The 19,385-nt window shown below is 44.2% G+C and overlaps 2 protein-coding genes across 2 annotated transcripts; both read right to left on the bottom strand.

The window, feature by feature from the left end:
- Positions 1-627: 627 nt before the first annotated feature.
- stc1l (stanniocalcin 1, like) lies at positions 628-3,675 on the bottom strand. Its single transcript, XM_018694843.2, has 5 exons — positions 3,097-3,675; positions 2,492-2,634; positions 2,294-2,401; positions 2,102-2,205; positions 628-1,445 (listed from the first exon to the last, which is right to left on the bottom strand). Exons 1-5 carry the CDS (start codon positions 3,209-3,211, stop codon positions 1,154-1,156), a joined length of 762 nt encoding a protein of 253 aa, XP_018550359.1. The 5' UTR covers positions 3,212-3,675; the 3' UTR covers positions 628-1,153.
- Positions 3,676-4,944: 1,269 nt separating this feature from the next.
- LOC108895859 (cGMP-dependent protein kinase 1-like) lies at positions 4,945-19,002 on the bottom strand. The gene is made up of 21 exons (XM_018694823.2): positions 18,635-19,002; positions 17,585-17,821; positions 17,086-17,224; positions 16,946-17,012; positions 16,775-16,859; positions 14,568-14,711; positions 12,392-12,497; positions 12,224-12,287; positions 11,986-12,063; positions 9,838-9,932; positions 8,849-8,914; positions 8,681-8,755; positions 7,758-7,854; positions 7,515-7,654; positions 6,959-7,048; positions 6,672-6,813; positions 6,416-6,579; positions 6,106-6,228; positions 5,962-6,024; positions 5,794-5,860; positions 4,945-5,713 (listed from the first exon to the last, which is right to left on the bottom strand). Exons 2-21 carry the CDS (start codon positions 17,808-17,810, stop codon positions 5,615-5,617), a joined length of 2,130 nt encoding a protein of 709 aa, XP_018550339.1. The 5' UTR covers positions 17,811-17,821; positions 18,635-19,002; the 3' UTR covers positions 4,945-5,614.
- Positions 19,003-19,385: the final 383 nt, after the last annotated feature.

Genomic DNA, 19,385 nt, shown 5'->3' with positions numbered 1-19,385 from the left:
TGTTGAGTCAAAGGTTTTTACAGAGGTTTTCTCTTTTTTATTTTGTGAATGATATATGAACAAAGCTCTCAGAATCTAGACAGAAATAAAACTGGAACATAACGTGTTACTGAGGTGGAGCTTTTGGTTCAGAGAAAGAAAAAAAAAACTCTTCTTGAGAAATCGGCCGTAGAAGATTTCTGTTGAAATCTACAGACACAAAGTTTAGTAAAATAAACACTGGTGTGTTTTGTGAATGTTCTTTCCACTAGACTGAAAGATGAAACATGTTTAAACAGTGTTTAAGAACCATGGTGACTAACAGTGCTGCCATCTTGTGGCTGTTCTGGGGACAAAGTTTTGTCTTTCCATGGTTCAGTAAATGAAAACTGATGTTTTGTTGCAGCTTCTCAAACAGACTGAGAATGAAGAATACTGAAGGATGTTTTAGGTGCATGTACGCCACCTGGTGGCATCTCTGCAAACTACACCTGCAACAGCAATAATAATAATATATATATATATATATATATATATATATATATATATATATATATATATATCAGTGTTAGGTGGCTGAGTTTGCTCAGCTGTTATCATATTTCCAAATCTTTGGTTCTAACATGAAGAAAATCACAGGAGCCAAAATGAATCATCTCGTCCTTTATTTCCACCACAAACAGCCGAGTCGGCCTCCAGACTTCAGTCACCATCTCACAACCACAGTAACCTCCAGTTTAAACATCACAAACAACTTTAACAAAGTGATCTCAGACCAGCAAAATGTGCCATTTTTACAGGAGTCACAAAGAGCTCCACGACCAGCGTGAGAGCGTCCAGTGACCTCCACAGCCTCTTCTCATCCTCACTCTACATTAAATAGAACAGCTTCATAAATTAACTTGTTTAAGAAAATAAATATCAATCACTGTAATCGGCCTCTTTTCAAATGTCTCTAACACATCCTGCTCAGTTACATCAGGTCTGTCGATGGACTGAGCAAATCTCCACAATAACAACACAATAAAAGATTCTTTGACCCAAATCACCACCTAACGCTCTTCAATCATAGTGAGACATAATCTGAGGAGAAAGCTGTGTGCTTGTATCAGTGTGCATATAAACAATATTCAGGATTGCATGTGACTGTGTGCGATTGTGAGCGAGTGTTTATCTACTTCTCAGCTTTGACCTCTCCCTCGCTGTCGTCCACAGATCTCCTGGCGAACAGGTGGGTGGGGTCTCGGCCTCTGAAGCCCGGCTGAATGTTGAACACGGGCATGTTTCTCCAGCTGGACGGGTTGTTGAAGGCGGTGGAGCCGGAGCCGGTGGCGCAGGGTTTGTTCTGGACGAGCTGGAGGAACGTCTCCATGTCGGGGCCCAACCTGGCGATGAGGCCGGCCCTCACCGCCGCCACCGTCTGCTCGTCACAGGCCTGCAGGGTCTGCAGCAGAGTGCTGTAGTATCTGGTCAGGAAAACACACACAGACAGGAACAAAATGAGCAGGTAACACTTTACTCTCACCTCTTTTCCCATGATCCTCTTCTCCTTCTGCAGCAGGAAGTGGTGCAGCTGTAACAAACACACCAAACTCTCGACCTTTCAGTCAGTTTCCTGGATATCAGAGATGAACGCTGGTGTTTAATGATGTTAACTGATCAGTTCAGCATCAGTCTGAACTCTCTGGGTCTGGATTCCAGCTGTTTGAGCTGCTGATTCTCTCTGTCAGCATCAACATGATCCTGAAGCTGAGAGTTTAGGTTAAATAGTTACATCATGCTGTTTTAAATCCTCTGTGCAAAACTAGTATCTCCTACTGACAGAAAACCACATACATGACAGAGAAGTCTTTTATATGTGTGTGTACAAAGTTCTTCTCATGTATTTACACTGCTGCCTGCACACGGTCAGTATGACTCAGTCTCATCGCTGCTTAACTTTAGTGAAGTGTGTTCAGAAGTCATTTAAACCTGTTTCAGTCAGAGACACTGGTCAGTTTAAAGCAGCAGTTGTTCTGTCATTAATCCGTCAGGCTCTCGATTGGCTGCTGTTAAGCTCTTTGTACAGTGTTTTATTACTGTGAGTGTGTGAGACAGATGTGTTGCTGTCATCAGTGCTGACCTGTTGGGGAAGTGAGTCGGCACCTGCACCACCTCTCCGATGGCGTCAGGGTTGGTACGAGCCACGGTGCAGATGTCCAGGCTGGTGTAACACTCTTCTTGCACCTTTTTAAAAAGACAGAAAAATATAAAATCAACAAAGACGACGGAGGAGTGTTGTCTTCATCGTGAGTTTCTCTGTGAGTTTCCAAACCTCAGCGATCATCCTCTGGAAGATGTTGCAGCGGCGGATAGTTTGGAAAACCTTGGCTGTGATTCCCTGGGAGATGCAGTGCAGACTCTTCTTGACAAATGTTTTACCCTGCAGAATAACGGACACAGGTCAGACAGACAGACAGACAGACAGACAGGTAGCAGACAGGTGGACGGACAGACAGAATGACAGACAGACCTCTGTGTTGAAGGTAGCAGCTGTGTGGAGGAAGAGTTCACAGATTTCATGCATCCCATCCGTGTCACAGGTTGAGTTTTCCAGACAGGAGAAGAAGCCGCAGCCGACGGCCACGGCCCCGTTCAAACATCTGGCCACATCAGCTGCAAACACACACACACAGGTTACACACACACAGTGTAGACTGGCATCAAATGAATGGAAACCAACGGCTGCAGAGGAAAACATTCAAAAACCCTAAAATCTACAGGAAGTTCTGAGAGATGATCAGAGTGTTGTCAGTCAGTAACAGTTCTGAGAACAGTTTCAGTCCACAGCATGACAACCATCTACTACCTGGACAGCAGGTACAGCTCACTGCAGAGTGCACAGACAGACAGACAGACAGAAAGGAAGGAAGGAAGCTTTGAGAGTGTAAGTAAAGCTGCTGTAAATGAACCAGAGCATAAAAACAGAGGTATGATCCTTTAAAAGTAAAAATAAGACACAAGTTCAGCCCATGTTGTAAAATGAGTTCACATGCTGCAAACTGCCAAACCCAGAGAGGAAGCAGAGAAACAGAGCCGTAAAGCAGAGGCTGCAGCTCTCACTCAGCCGTGACTCACTCGGGCTGTTTGCGGAGAACCGAGCCCGGCGGGGAGCTGCCTCCTCCGGCAGCAGCTCGAAGCAGGCGGCGGTGCCGAGGATGAGGAGCAGGAGCAGAGAGGAGCCGGGCAGCATGATGTCTCAGTGTGAGGAGGAGGAGGAGGAGGATGCTGTTGTCCTGGTCTCAGTCTTGGTCCGGCTCCGGTCTGTCTTCACTCCGTCCACAGCTCGTATTTAAGTGAGGTCCGGTTGGGACCGTCCAATCAGAGCGCGCCGTCTCCCGCGGGGGCGCAGTTAATGGTTTATTCATGGTTGTAATTAACCCACAGAGCTAATTGGATATTTCCACACATTCCACAGGATAGGACGGAATTTCCGAGCAGGGCTGAACTCACGAGCTAATTTTAGACTTAGTGTCTCTAAAATCTCTTCACAATAACTTCAGCTTTCATTCAGAAAACTCGATACAGTCAGTGTTAGAATCACCAACAGGCGTTTGAACAACTGAGTAAAAGCGACAAATATCAGAAAAGAATGAGAGAAAAGAAACACCTCATCCATGCAGGAAGTTCCCCGGTGATTTGCAGTGTGAGGTGTGAGCAGCAGGTCAGATTTAAGCTGCTGTTTTCTGCTGTAATAATGTGTAACTTTCTAAAAATAGCGGATCAGTGGGAAGCGGATGCGTCCGTTTGTAATTCCAGTCACGTCCGTTGTTTTTCCTGTGAAGTGGTTCAGTCGAGGAGAAAGAGCTGATCAGTGATCAGTGAGCACAGTGTTTAAATGTCCTCTGTGAACCTGCAGCAGCGGACACAAGTAATCAGATACTTAAGTAAAAGTATCTGTACTGAGTATTCCCAGCAGTAAAAGTACTGTATTGTGCAGTAAGTGTGTCCTGTGACTGATCTCTGATCAGCTCATTGATCAGTTCCTGTTGTAGCTGGTTTTACAGTCACACACAGTCAGAGAGTTTAGGCCACTGGTTCTCAACACAGGGGCCGGGGCCCTCTAAAGGGTCAGCAGATAAACCTGAGGGGTCGTCAGATGAATCATGGGAGAGCAGAGAGGAAAAACAAAGTTCTGATTCACTGATCTGGTTTCAGTTTTTGGGATTTAATCAAATATTTGTTTTTGTTATGAAATATTGGATAATTTTTCCCATTTGTGCCTCAAAGAGTTTTAAAACTGAAACCATGTGAGACCTTTAGACTCAGAACTACACACAGATTATTTCTAAGATGTCACAAACCAAAAACCAAACCAAAGATATGAAGCAGAGGGAAATGGAAAGGATCTTCTTCATATTTCTGTCACACGTTCCAGACAGTTTCATGAGATTTGTGAATGAAGTCTGGATTCAGAGGTTTCTCTGAGTCATATACTCGCTCATTAACTGCAGACCTGGAGTCAGATCTTATTTTAAAGGAGAACTCCGGTGTTTTTCAACCAGGGCTTTACTGTCTCATGTTTTTGGGTGTAAATGATCTGTTTATTTTAACCAGAGATATTTTTTGAGTTTCCAGCTTCACATTTAGTCCAGAACACTCAGAATAATTCGATCATGTCGATGTCGGCCTGTCGTCAAGACGTGGAAAAAGCTGTGTGTCTTATCTCTGTGTCAGTCATCGGTAAATGGTGAGAGAGTCGTTAGTGAAGGCGGCTGAGTTTCCATCATGGCCTGGTTCACCACAGGAACCAGTGAACCTGGCACAGCTCTGCTGACTTCATTAGCCCCGAGGTCAACGGGAGCTGATAAACATCTCTCACCTCTCACGCTTCAGTTTTCATTAACTCCCCCTCCAGCGCTCACTCACCTCCCCGAACCACAGACACATGGGAACAATGATCATCTGAAGGAAACTCCATTTCTTTACAGACAGATACATGAAGCTTTAATTAATTCCCTGATTCATTTCAGAGCCTGACGAACACTGTAACTGAACGTCCTCGTAAACAACAAACCACAACCAAGGACGTGTTACTGTCAGGTTTAGAGATGTTCTGAGAGTTTCAGCGACACGTTTAAGGTAAACCACCTCCATACTGAAGTGTACAATACAAACAGACAGACCATAAAGAAGGCCTGAGGGGAAATCAACAGATTAGTCTCAGATGATGCACTGAAATAAAGATTCAGTCTGGAAAAACTAACATGTTGTTTCAGTGAATTAAACAGAGGAAACAAACCACAGTCCAGAGGCAGATTTAGCATCAACATTCCCTGTAGCTTTTTTAGTCCATCAGCAGCTTTTCAGTGTTTGAATCTGATTCATTTTAAAACAATAAGGTTTGGTTGTGATATTCTGACTTTTCTAACCTCATTCTAGACATATTCAGTTTTATTTTTTGTAAAGTTACAATTTAATCTGGAGATGTTTCTTGAAAATAGTTTGACTGTATCCTCGACATACGACGTCTTAGTCAGAAGAGATGAAGAAGAGATAAAAAGCTGCAGCTCCTTCTCATATGGCTTCACTCCCTCTGTCTGAAGAGTCCTGTTCCCTCTCTTCTCTCTGTTCAGTTCTCAGACAGCAGCTCCTGTTAAAACTCAAGGTCCCAACCGGACTCTTCATCAGGAGGAGGATCGTCCGTGTCCTCTGGGAAATAGTCAAAGTTGCTGTTGTCCAGTGGCCCGTCCACCTGGTGATGGAGAAACACAGGGTGTTAATAATTGTTCCCTGTGTGTTTCATACCTCTCAGAGACACTGAAGGAAACGCACTGTGGGTGTGTACGGAGAGTCTATGGTTCCCTGACGGAGGCCGTCCCAGTTGAAGCCCTCGAACCACCTGAAGGACAAGGAAGTGCTGCCATGACTACGGTCTCATCTCCCACAGAAAACACTCAGACTGAGAGGGAAATGTCACGACAAGCATCTCTACTATCTCACTTGTGTTTCTGGATGTCCTTCACTCCATTCTTCTGATTTCCCAGCCTCTCTGAAGGGTTGTCCCTGGAAGCACCCACACACACAGATTATAAAGACCATGAACCCACCAGCTCTCTGCTTCGCTTCATCTGCTCTGTTAACAACCTGCAGAGTCGTTTGACGAGGTTCGCGGCGCTCTTGGTGATCTTCTTTGGAAACTCGATCATGTCGATGCCTCTCAGGATGATGTTGTAGGTCTTCATGGGATCAGAGCCGGAAAACGGAGGACTGGAAACAGAGAGCAGAAACCAGGACCCAAACAGAGCTGGTTTAGTTCCTGACTTCAGACATAATGGAGGATGAAACGGGACTTATTAGGAAATGAATGAATAACTGGATAGATAGAAGAAGGCACAAAGTCACTTTCTCAGTCAGTTTCTTAGAAAAGTCGAAGGTGTAGGTTCTGCAGCTGTACCTGCCACTGAGCAGCTCAAACACCAGAATTCCCAAAGACCAGCAGTCAGCTGAACTGTCGTGGCCTTTGTTCAGGATGATCTCAGGGGCGACGTACTCAGGAGTCCCACAAAATGTCCACGTCTTCTTCCCCAGACCCACCTTCTTGGCAAAGCCAAAGTCCACCTGTGAGACAGGAACAAACACCAGAACTGAACGATCTCTCTGTGAAAGTTTTGGTCCACATCATCAGGTTCACATAGAAAACGTGTCCTCACCAGCTTGGCGTATCCTCGGTGGTCCAGTATGATGTTCTCAGGCTTGAGGTCTCTGTAGATGATTCCTCTGGAGTGCAGGAAAGCCAGAGCCTCGATGACACAGCCCGTGTAAAACCGCGTGGTGCCGTCATCAAACGAACCCCTGTAACAGATGAACAACAAACACAATCACACCTGTCCTGGATCAACAAGCAGGAAAAGTGAGCAACTACTGGCTGGTTTCTTTTTGCCTGGGTGGGGGTGAATACCCCCTCCACCCCCCCCAGCAGGTGAATCCAGCCATGCACCTGTCTCTCAGCAGCGTCCACAGCTCTCCTCCGAGGCAGGCCTCCAGCAGCATGTACAGATACTTGGGGTCTCTGAAAGTCCGGTACAACCTGCAGGAAAACAGAGTGGAACACTGTGGATCCAACAGAGGAGAGAGTGACTCCATAGATCTACAAACTGTGGCTACAGGTGGCAGTGTGAACTGAACGCTGAACTGTAGTGAAGCAGTAGCATAAAACAGTACATGATCAAAACAGCATTTTGATTGTATCCTGGATTTAGGATTAATGGAGGTATATATGTATTCATCTGAGCTCTCACAGTTCGTAGTTTATATGTAGGCATTGTGGAGTGAATGTTGAAAGATGGTCTTAACAGAAAGCTGGACTCTGGATCTTTTGCATCTCTTTAGTATCCTGCTCCACAGAGTGAACACACACTGTTCAGGCTGGTGATTTAAAACCAAAGAGAAAGTCATGCCACCAATTAGAGCCTCTTAAGTGTGAAGTAGTGCAGTGCTCTTTTAATTACACCTGAATAAATCCTGACCTCAGCAACATAAAAGTGCAGTCTGACCTGATGATGAAAGGACTGTGAGCCTCCATCATGATGCGGCGCTCCGACAGGATATGGCCCTGCTGGCTGGTGTCCAGGATGTGACGTTTCTTTAACACTTTGAGGGCAAACGATCGATTGGGATCGTTCTTTAATTGCACCTGAAGACACAAACACACACTTTCAGTACAGAGAGACAAGAATAGCGCGCATCTGCAAATTAAAAGCTGCTACAGAAGCATCTTCAAAGGCAGATACACTCACCAGCTCCACTCGACTGAAGCCTCCCATCCCCAGGGTGCAGATGATGTTGAAATCACTAAGTGAGACACTGGAGAAGAAATCTGCCTCTGCCTGCAGCCTGAGGACAAAATAAAAGAAGTCAGGAATAATTAGTGTTCAGGTTTTATAAGAGATAAGAGTCTGCATGTTCCCTCTTAGAGGACACAGCACCACAGGGTTAGAGGAGCATTACCGACCTACACAGGCCTGACAGGGTGTGTGTGGCTGTTTATTTTCTCTGAATGAGCCAAGATGTACGTTTAGTCATTCAGCAGAAACTTTTATCTAAAGCAACTAAAGAGACAACACTGAAGAACTGAATCTGTAAAATGAGGTGAAGTGCAGGAGGTAAATGAAAGAAGACAGTCAGTGTTCGTTGGTCATGTCAGGGCGTTAGAGGTGTTAGACTGAGAGAGACGCTCCTGCTCTGAACCACAGACCAGATCAGACCAGACCAGATCCTTGGAGGAACACAGAGTCTGAGAGGGAGCAGAAGCCTGAAGGACTGAGTTCAGACCCTGAGGTCTCTCTGCAGGCAGCAGCACAGACCTGGATTAGATTCCGCGTGTTGATCAGACACTCTGCTGCAGAGGACCTGAGAGAGAACCAGGGTCTGAACCAAGACTGAGACTGAGACAGGAGAAGGAGAGCTGGTCATCAAACATGACACCAGGTTTCTGGACTTCTGTGTTTTCACAGTCCCATCATTCTGGGATGGAGGAAGCAGAATTAGCAAAATGCTCTGCTGGATCAACTGGTCTGCCTGAACTAATGTTGTTTCATCAGACTCTTGTTACAGGTCTGAACTTCTCCAGGAGGAAAAGGTCAAAGGTCGACTGTCTACTGCAGCTCTTATATAAACCTCTAAGCACAGATACATTTGCCAGATGAATCACTGAACTCACTTTGCCTTGACCTCGTCACTGTCGTACTGTTTGCTGTTGACATCATCCAGTCCTCCAATCAGCTGTTTGAAAGACCTGAGACGTGAAGAGACGAACACAAAGGTTCCTTTAAAGACTCCACCACCATATGAAAATGGATGTTTCTGGTCAACAAAGAGCTCCACTCACTCTCTGTCAATGACCAGACATGTGACGTCTCCCACAGCTGTGACACTGGCTGTTCGAACATCCTCCCTGCAAAGAGAAGAAAGGAATGAGATGAACACAGACTCTGAGTGAGAGTTGGAGTGTTGTGTAGACTTTCATGTGCCACACAAACTTACCGTTAATGGAATATATTAACCTAAACATGAAAGACTTTGTTGTTTTGCAGAGGAAGGTGTGAAAACACTGCAGAAACAGAAACACCTGAGCTCGATGCACTTGATGTTTTTGGTTTTCTGTGAATTCAAACGTTGCTGTTTTACCTTCTCCTCTCAGGTTTAGCTTCACCTGGAGCAGCAGGAGCAGCATTCTCATTGTAACAGGAACGTTTTCTTATAAGATGCTCTTTTCCCTACGATAAGATAGTACTTTATCTTTCTCCATGTCTCACAAAACTATCCTTTCTTATTAATATAGAAAAATTGGACTGTCTGTATCTAAATTTTCTTGACTACTGCTTATCCAACTGACTTCAAACTTGGCAGGTGTTTTGCTGAGGAAACGAGGAGGTGCAGTGTCGACTGTGATGTTTTTTGGATGAGCGGTTCATGCTGCACCCACACAATTTACAGCATCCAGTTTTAGGAAAAGCAAAACTCTGCTTTGACTTTCTACACCATCATCCAGACCAGACCAACTGACCACACACGCTGCAGCCTGGAACGGATTTCTTGGTGCTGTAAGTCGCCTCCACTGAATATTTTTGGGGACACATCCAATGTCATGGCAGCTCAGGCCGACAGTACGGTGCTTTACTTTCTGTCTGAACATCTGTCAGAGGTTCTCTGTTGGTTTACAGCCACTAGAGTTCAGGTGAACCAAACAGGTCAATTTTAATGACATTTCCCGGTGAGAACAGTCCCTGCACTGACGGTGGGAAATGAATCTAAAAACAGTATGTTAAAGTATGACTGATGACGTGTGATTCTCAGTGAATAATTAGTGTGTTTCACCCTTTCAGTGCCTGCTCTCCAAACCAGTCCCCTTTGGAGAGAGTCTTCACCATCACCTGCTCGTCACTGGCAGAGTTCAGCTGAGACACTTTCACCTGTGGAGATCACACATCACAACATTCATGACTGCTGGCTAAAAATAAAAAAGGTTTGCAGCTCTGCTCCTCCCTCAGCCAACACTGAATATCATTTAGTTTTGCATGTTTTAGTGCCTCAGTTACACGTCGTGAACACTTGCTGTGAACTTCCTGGAGCAAAGACTTTTTTTATCCGTCAGTTTCCAGGCGGTCACATGCTGCAGACTGAGCTCAGACTTAAATTCGCTCTGACAACAGACGCAAACAATATCACATTATCCTTTTCCCACAATGTCCTTCTGTGCTTGTTTATCCTCTGGATTAGATTTTCTAGCAGCATATGATATCTCAGCAGCATGGTGCTTTTTGGCAGCTGACAAGTGACACTCAGCATCTGTATATGAAACTCTGTGGTTTGAAAACGATCCCTGGTTGATAATAGAGCAACTCTGATGAATAAATCAAAGCTGCCCAGTCTGGATTATCTCTCCTCAGAGAATGGAACTCAGTTTGTTTTCTGAGCAGATCTGTGACAGTAACGTATCAGTCCCTGGATCAGGTCTCTCTCATTAACAGGTGTGGATGTGGAGACTCATGAAGCTGCTGTGCTCCTCAGGTGTGTGATCCTCCATCGATCTGCTGCTGTTTATGTTGGTTTAGCTTTAATAAGTCACAGTGTGGAACTGTTTGCTCGTGTTCACTGTTTACATTTACTGTTTCTCTAAAATCGCTGCTGTCAGGGACAAAGTCAAACTTCTGGCCAGAATCAGTCAACAAGGGATTTTTGTTTCATGGACTTGCTGAAGTTTGAACATTATTCTGAGTGAGCTGGAGACTGTGCTGAGAGGAGAGGGCAGCTCAGTCCTGACTGCTGACACATCTGATCCTAACATGGATGAATTGACAGAGCTGGATACGGTGTCCCACACAGTCCATCTCAGTGGCATTGTTGTGACTAAAAATATTCTCTGTGGCCCAAAAACCGTTTTCCCCATAAACCATCATCATGGCTCGAGGGTTCAGACGGAAACCAGAAACCACAATGTCCTCGGTTCGAGTCCAGCTGAGATCTTTGTTTCATCTCTCTCTCGTTTGTTTCCTGTCATCTCTCTACTGTCGCTGTCTAATATTCCTTTCATGTTTCTATTGTTGCTTATTATTTCTATTGTTCCTCCACGCTGGCGACAGGGAGGAATTATGTTTTCAGGTCATCAGTCAGGTTGTCAGTCCCATTCTCATGAATATGAGAGACTGTGTTTATGCTGTTGTATTGTTCATATAGTTGTTTTCCTTGTCGACTACATCTCAGTAAACCACGAAGGAATTTCTTTAAACTTGGTTCAAGCGTTCACTTGGACTCGAAGATGAACTGATCACTGAGACCTCACAAAGCACGTTTTTGGTCATAACTCAAGAGTTGATTCGCGGATTAAAACTACACTTCACACAGAATAAAATTATGAAGTGATGATATTTTATATCCAAAACACTTCTCTGGCCATTACTCAACACAGCAGAAGGGAGACTGTGACTGGATTTCTTTAAACTTGACAGGTTGGCGGAGGAATACAACCAGGACGCTGTGATTCTGGTTTTATTTTCATTGCCTGCTTTATTGGTCGTGTTATTAAAGTCTGTTTGTCTGTCAGTGTGTCTGTGCAGGTTGACAAAGGATTAATAAAGTTATCTAATCTAGTGAAGTCATAAAACTCGTGAGGCTCAGGTTGATGGCTGGTGAAGCTGGTGAAGAGGTGCATCATTCAGGGGAAAAGCTCCTGTGTGGCTTCTGTTAGAAATCAGTGATGTAATGGATTGAAAACATGCATCAGTGTGGTCCTTTAGGTCACACTCCAACTGAGGAGATTTGACTATTTTGTATTGTTTTAAATCATAGTCATGTCAACATTAGTCAGTAATCTGATTTCTGGAACCATGTAGACTCGAGGCAGGAAACCACCTGACCTCTCAGCTCTGTAATCACCTTCCTCTCTCTCTCTCTCTCTGATGATTGATCTCCTCTTTACACCTCCTAATAAATCTCTCATTCCTCCTCGTCATCATTTTTCCTCACCTGTCCTTCACTGATGATGAAGAATGTGTCTCCGGTGGCTCCCTGACGGATAATGTAATCACCGTCACTGTAATGAGTCTGAGGGAGAGCAGAGGGAAACATTTGAATCATGTGGACACAATACCTCAGATTACTGAACACAGCGTTTCTAACCATGTGTGTTTGTCAGACAGAGGAACAGATGGCAGAAACAGATACTGTGCAGTATGTCTGTGAGCGAGTGTTTGGAAATCATCACCTCCTCCAAAACATCAGCCAGTTTACTGAGAACGTCCTCAGGTAGCGACTGGAAAGAGGGAACGCTGGGAGGAGAGTTCAGAGCTGAGAGATGTGAGTCATTCTCATGTGGTGAGAGTTTAAAAACAGTGAAGTGCTGTGTGAAGCGTATTATATGTATGAGCTGTACCTGCGGAGGAAGTCGGTGTACTGCGAGTGCTTGATGAGACCGGTCCTCATCATGATGGTCTGGAAACCCTGACGGTCAATCGCCCAGAGCTTGATGTCAGTCAGGGCTAAAGACAGAGACAGAAACACCAGAGAACTGTCTGCTACAGCAAGCATGAATGTATGGAGTGTGGGCTGTGTGTTCATTTGTATTCATGCACCAGGAGAGTCCTCAGTGTCACAGCAGAAACAAACCCTCCTCTCCTCTACAGAGAGTCTGTGACATCCACTGCAGCCAGCTGTTTCCTAAACCTGTGGAAGACAAAGGTCCCTAAACTCAACCTGCCATCCCAGGTTTAACAACATCTTTATCTCATAAAGGACAAGTGTTTAAACCCAGTATGACAGGTGACACTGAACTGGTTATCTGCTGGTTTAATCCCCTGTCTGCCTCCGTGATGCCACAGCAGCATCAGGCATCACGTCTTCATACCCATCATGTTTATTTACCTGTGAATGCATCTCTCCTGGTCCTACCCCCTGACTGACCCTCCCCACACACTGCCACAGTTTGGATCTCTCCATCCACTGACTGTTCATACAGCTCAATCCACAAACTACCAGTCCACATGTTTATTGATGAATCCAGGCAGCAAATTAAACAGAGCCAGGAACCTGCCTCCTCTGCATCAGTCTCTGTTTGGTTAACAGTTCCTTCTTCTCCTGAACTCTCAACCAAACATAAGAATTGCTTGGACATGTGATGGAGAGGCTGATTTCTTATAAACATGCTCTCTCGCCTTCTCTTTCACCAGCTCTGAATGACACAGAACGACACAAAGACGCTGATTAAAAGTGGCAGACAGAGAGGAAAAAAGGTGAGCGCAGAACCATCTTTAAAGATAAATGGGCTGAAATGAGCTGGCTGATATATTTTTTATACTAAACCCACTCAGAGAAGAGAGTGCTGTAAACAAATTTTGGTCAAATGTGCCAGAAACACACAGTTTTATCATTCAGGGTCTAGGCATCGCTCCGAGAAATCAGTTTGACACCGTATTTAAAGCCAATCCATCATCTGAAGCTCTTCTGTCAGCCAGGAAAATAAAGGGATTTGAATTGCAAAGTGTAAACAGACAGAGAGTTACAACATCAACAGGGAGGTGATGGAATCAGGATGAGAAGGGACAGAAGAGAAAGACTGAGGCATATTTATTAAGAGTTTCCCCTTCGAGACACAGTGAAGTCAAAACAACATGTGGTAACTGTTCAATTAGCTCGTGACTTATGGGAAATGTATTTAATCAAAAATGTGGTTTTGTCTTGAAACCCATCTTTCTCTTCAACTGCACCGACATAAATGTATCCATTCAAGCCTGATTTCACCTGATGACCCAGGTCATGTTTGATTTTCCCATTAAAGGCAAAACAGACACCTGGGAAACACACCTACTCATTTTCATGCAGAGTAACATTCAAATTGATATCACTTTCATGTCTGTACAGTAAATATAAAGCTACAGCCAGCAGCTGCTTCGCTTAGCTTAGCTTAGCTTAGCTTAGCATAAAGACTGGAAAACACAGGAATTCACCATTTTTCAGGGGGTTATGTGTCAAACTATGTAAATTTACACACAGTAAATTTACATTTTGGAAACATTTTGCGTCATCACTGACACATGAGATGTGTCTCTAAGATTTCTGCTGAAACTCTAAAGACAAAACATGACTGAAAAACAGCACTGTGGTTTTCCAAAAGCAGTAAGTGTGAGAGCTGCTGAGTTAAAGCAGCAGCGGCAGACTTTTAGACAGATGGTCGTTTATTAATTAGAGAGGAACATTTGTCTGAGCAGGGATGATGTTTGTGGTCGACCTTCATCGCAGTTTCCATTTGTTGCAGGATGAATAAATGCTACGGCACCATTTAAACACATTCATTTACAGCAGCATTAATGGATGTAGAGGCTTTCACCAGGGCCATTGACAGGACACACGCCTGCCTCACTGACTGACTGCTCTTATTCAGTGATAATAATGATGTGTTTATGTCCCCTCGGCAGCTCAGGCGAACAGTCCCACAGATACAACAAAGCCTGTTTCACCACCTCTGGACATTAAATTGTTAGGAGATGATGGGTTTGTTGGTGGAACAGCTGGGTCGGTAAAGTGTGTAGTAAGTGTGTGTTTTGTGTGTCTACCTGTTACAGTAGCTGTGCGGGTGCAGTTGTACAGGATGGCGAGTTCTCCAAACACTTTTCCTGGACCGATGGAGCACAGTTTCTTCCCTTGTTTAGTCACCTCCACCATCCCCTCTGTGAGTACAAATACAACATTTAGTCTTACTGTGAAAGGTGATCTGTTGAAATATTCAGTATATGAACAGTGTTTTGTGATTTTGAAGAGGTCTGTGTGCACGTCTCTGTCGGTGTACTGGTGCTGTACTGATACATGTAGAAAAGCTTAACATGACGTTGTCCTTTGTTTCATTAAGTATTGGCTTTGTGACCATCACCAAAACACAAAGTACAGCTTAGACTTTGGTCATAAACCAAAGAATAATTTCATTTCTGAGCTGATGAAAAATCTGAGGATTATTTCATGATTCATCCTCTGGTCATGATGAATGTCTTCACCAAAATACTTGGTGAATCCATCCAACAGTCACTGAGACATTTCCCTGTGAGTCAATAACATCAACCTCATGTTGACAGCTGATGAAAAATCAGGGGATCACCAAAGTTGGTGGGATTCGTCATCTGGTAACTATGAATGCTTGTGCAAAATTTCATCGAAATCCATCCACTAATTGTTGAGATACCTGAGTTTGGACTAGAGTAGTGAACCGATCGACCAACAAAGACTGAAACATGTACAGACTCCCCAACACATACTACAAACGTATTATTTAACATATTATACACCCATGCACAGACTGAGATGAAAAAAAATCCATCCTGACTAAAATGTTTCAAGAAAAGCAGTGAATTCAAAGGAGATGATTGGGCTTCTGTTGGGAGCTGAAAGAGACTAAATTGAACAATGGTGTTTTAAATGGCTCCTCTGAAGACAGTCATGAGGGAGCAACACAATGCAGCAGCAGAGCCTTTCAGTCGGAGTGTGTGAAAGACTGGATGTCCTTGAGAAGGAGCGAAGGTGTCAGGAACATATGACTGAAGTGGACCAACACAGAACAAATTCCCGTGCATCTATTCATGCAGTATGTGTGTGAGCAGCATTGACACACAAAACACAGAGCAGACAATGACCTCAGCATGATATCACCTCAACTGCTGGTGTAATATGTGGTCTGCCGTTCTCTCCTCATCGAGCTTTCTCCACATTTTACTTTGTGTCACATAATGTCTCTGATGGAGCCTCTGTTTACTCAGGCTGGTACAGGCTATTTTGCAATCTGGTGTTGCCTGTGCTCAGACAAATGGGCTGTCCGTCCATATCAGTCCAATTCCACGCCTCACTTTGGATTAGTTTTGTCCCATTGAGCAGGACAGACCTTATGGTCTAGACGGAGGATAGCTTTCTCTCACTATAATGGCAGTGGTGATCTCTCCGCCCATTAGGGCTGCGACTTTTTATTTGAAATCCAAACTTTTGTTTGAATGTGGGAAAGTTTTACAGTCCATAAACACAACAGAGTGTTTGAAGTAGTTTGACTTGTCGTCCAGCAGAGAGCGCAGTTTAAATTCACTGCTAGCTTGACCTGCTGCTGCCTTATTGATCAGTAAACTAAGCTAATCAATAAAAATGGAAGAGGACGCCAGAGAGCAAAGCTGTGCTGATTAGGTCACTGCAACAGTATTTTGTAGATCTGTAGATCAGGGGTCAGCGAGTAAGTTTAAAGCTATTAGATGTCTTGTCTCTCTAGTCACATATAAGTTTGAATGTTTGACTGAACTGGTCTTTTTGTTTCATACATGTCAGAGGTTTGTGATGCAGCAACAGAATCTATTAAACTTCAGACAGAACTTTTCAGAATAAAAACTCTCAAATAGCCTGAAATAAAGCATTGGTGCAATTTTATTTTGTTGGCAAAATCACTGAAGAGGAAGTGGGAAGCTGTTGCTGCCGATGACTGAAAAAAAGTAATGTAATCAGAATAATCTGGGACAGTTTTGGGCCACAGGCTGCCTGTTGCCAGCCACAGATGTAGAGGTGTGTCCTTACAGAGTTTTATTTTGAGCACCAGTGTCTTTTTTCCATTTGTTCCCAATGAAGAGAGACTGTGTGCAACTGTCTGGAGGAAAAGCCACCACACCAGAAAATATATAGACTGAAGTGAAGGGGTGAATGGTGCAATACACCATATGGGGTTTGAGTAGAGAGCACAATATATTGACACCTACTCCACCTACTGGCACAGTGAAATCTTACCCTCCAGGACGTAGACAGGTGGAGCCGTCGTCTCCCTCCTGGATCACACAGCAGCCTTTGGCGAGGCTGGTGGGATGCATACAGTCCATGATGGTGAGGATCTGCACAACAAATGGAGTTTGTGTTTAAAACCAGACACAGGTGAGGGATGACGCACTGTTAAAAAGCAGCACAGGTGTGTCTTTACCTGCCCCTGTTCCAGATGTTTCATGAAGTCGTTGTCCATCAGAGCTCTCTGGATCAGATCCCTGGACCTGGAAATACACAAAGAGGTCATGAGGATCGTCCCCTGTCGGTGTGTGTGTGTGTGTGTTTTCCTGTACTCACTCTTTGGTCTTGCAGTAGCTGGTGAGGGTGACGTCGGTGAGCTGGGAGGGGTCCAGGGCCGTGGGCTCTGCTGAGATGGCCTGTCTCTTGGTGCGCTGAGGTTCATCAGGAGCTGCTGGAGTCTGAACCGCTGCTCCTTCTAGACACATCCAGAGAGAGCATAGATAACACTCGTCAGTCAGACAGGTCCCCCCCCCCCCCGTGCAGCTGAGAATGAAAGATATTTCAAGCCTCAAGTGTGAGAGTTGGCAGCGCTGCGATACTGAACCCCTGTGTTTGTGTTTTGCATTGTGAGAGGAGACGGTGTAATTATTTTAATCAGCTTGCTGTTTCCAGGTTAAATTAGTTTCTCACTTAAAGTCCTAAATAAAGATAAATTCACCCCCCCCTCCTCCACAGTCCTGACTGTGGCCCTTGCTTGTGTTGCCTTTGTCGCCTTGTTTAGATGTTTAGAGTGCGTCCACCTGAGCTGGCAGGTGTGGTAATGGCCCTGACACACCTGTGTTTGCTGTCTCTGTGGAGCTGGCAGCCTGCTGCGAGGCGCTGCGATGCCTGTCCAGCTCTATCTGCAGCTGCCTGATCAGATCATCCTTGGTGTCCAGCTCCAGCTCCAGCTCGTCGATGAGAGCGTCCCTCTGCCGGAGCTCCTCGATCTTCAGCTGCAGAGCGAGCTGAAGGTCCCGCAGAGTGCCCGCACTTTTAGACACAGCCATGAACATGAGCATCGACAGATATACTGCAGAGAAGACACAGGAGGGAGGTTAGGAACGAATAAAAACACCCGTCCACAAAACGGCGTTCCTGTGAGGATGAGAGGGAAAATTACAGCTTGAAATATTTCACTAACTCCACTCTGCATACAGAGGCCAGAGAGCATCTCAGCAGAGTTCATCAGTGAGTTTCAGTTTTAGAAGCCTGGTGACGTAGCTCTGACTTTCAGGGTTAGCTGATGAACTGCTGCACCTGGAGCAGATAACAGATAATGTTCTTGAGAGCTGGGAATGTTCTCTGTACTGACTGTTTCCTGACATTTTGTTCTCAGGATTTTTCATCATTCTACTTCACCACATGTCACAGAGAAATATTCTTCTTTTTTACTGCATCACATTGATTTTTCATCCAGAGTTGCTTTACAAATTCAGATTTTTACACAGAACATATAAAGACAAAACATGTTTAATCACATCACATCACAGTACTGCTCTTAACAGTATACACAGGTAGAGCTAGAGCTTTTGTTGAATATTACTTTGGAGAGTAGCTGCAGACCTTTAAAAGAACAGCTACACCTCAACTAACTAAATTAATTATAATTATTAATAATCTGATGATATCTAGTTTAATAGTCTCTGCACTGGGTACTTTTACTTGAAATACTTTAGGTATTCTGTAATTCTGTTGTATTACAGTGTAGTTTTAGTACTTTTACTTAAGTAAAGAATCTGAATATTTGCTCCATCACCCTGACATCTCCTCCTCTGTACTTCCATCTGTTCAGTGAATATACTCAGTAATTCCTGTGTAGTTCAGAGACTGATGCTGTACTCACTCGTTCAGTCAGATGAGCCGAACATTAAACCGCTGCTGGGAGAAGTAGAGTCCTGAGGGAGAAGAAGCAGCTCTCCGTCGGTCTGAGCTGGAAATCGATCAGGTCCTCCAGTTTCCGGGCGGTAAAATGAATTAATTAATCAATTACTGATCAAAACAATTCATTACTAAACACGCTCATTTGTTGGTAAAAGAGCACAAACAACAGCGATAAAGCGGAGTGAGAGAGACGGAGGCTCAGACCCGGAGGAGGGACACAGCTGAGTTTGACAGCGTTACTACAAAATAAGAGTCACACCACACTTTTATACTGAAAGTCTTCGGCTTCGGTTGTGTCGCTGTTCCTTAATTTTGATGTTATTTGACTAAAAATAGTCCAGGCATGATGTTCACTAAATTAAAACATAAAATGAAAAATTCCAAAAAGATATTTCGCTATATAATCTGTGCTTTGATGAGATTTGAGATGTGATTTTTAGTCATCACTTGCAGACTGCAGGATGTCCAGTCAAACGAGCATCAGAAGATTATGTAACAAACCATTGTGTGGCACAGATGATAACAATATGAATATTCGTTTGTATTTAAATAAAGGTAGGCTGTATGTTCACTCTGAGTTCACTCTTAAAACTCTTCTCTCTAGTTTGAATGCAGCACTTGTGCTTGTAATGGAGTATTTTTACATTGTGGCATTGGTCATTTTAATTTAAGATCTGAATACTTTTTCCACCACTGAATATAATATTTTCCTG

This window comes from Lates calcarifer, linkage group LG9 (assembly GCF_001640805.2).
Source record: "Lates calcarifer isolate ASB-BC8 linkage group LG9, TLL_Latcal_v3, whole genome shotgun sequence".
Taxonomy (NCBI): domain Eukaryota; kingdom Metazoa; phylum Chordata; class Actinopteri; family Centropomidae; genus Lates; species Lates calcarifer.
Note: the sequence above shows the minus strand (reverse complement) of the source record. Positions and strands in the feature narration are given on the sequence as shown.

Coding starts and splice junctions, on each gene's coding strand:
- stc1l (XM_018694843.2), bottom strand. CDS start 3,211: ATGCTGCCCGGCTCCTCTCTGCTCCTGCTCCTCATCCTCGGCACCGCC. Junction 2,402..2,491: donor CTGCTACCTTCAACACAGAG/GTCTGTCTGTCA, acceptor GTTATTCTGCAG/GGTAAAACATTTGTCAAGAA. Junction 1,446..2,101: donor CCGACTCACTTCCCCAACAG/GTCAGCACTGAT, acceptor TTTCCTGACCAG/ATACTACAGCACTCTGCTGC.
- LOC108895859 (XM_018694823.2), bottom strand. CDS start 17,810: ATGCTCATGTTCATGGCTGTGTCTAAAAGTGCGGGCACTCTGCGGGAC. Junction 14,712..16,774: donor GGGAGACGACGGCTCCACCT/GTCTACGTCCTG, acceptor CACCTTTCACAG/TAAGACTAAATGTTGTATTT. Junction 7,855..8,680: donor AGTGACGAGGTCAAGGCAAA/GTGAGTTCAGTG, acceptor TTTTGTCCTCAG/GCTGCAGGCAGAGGCAGATT.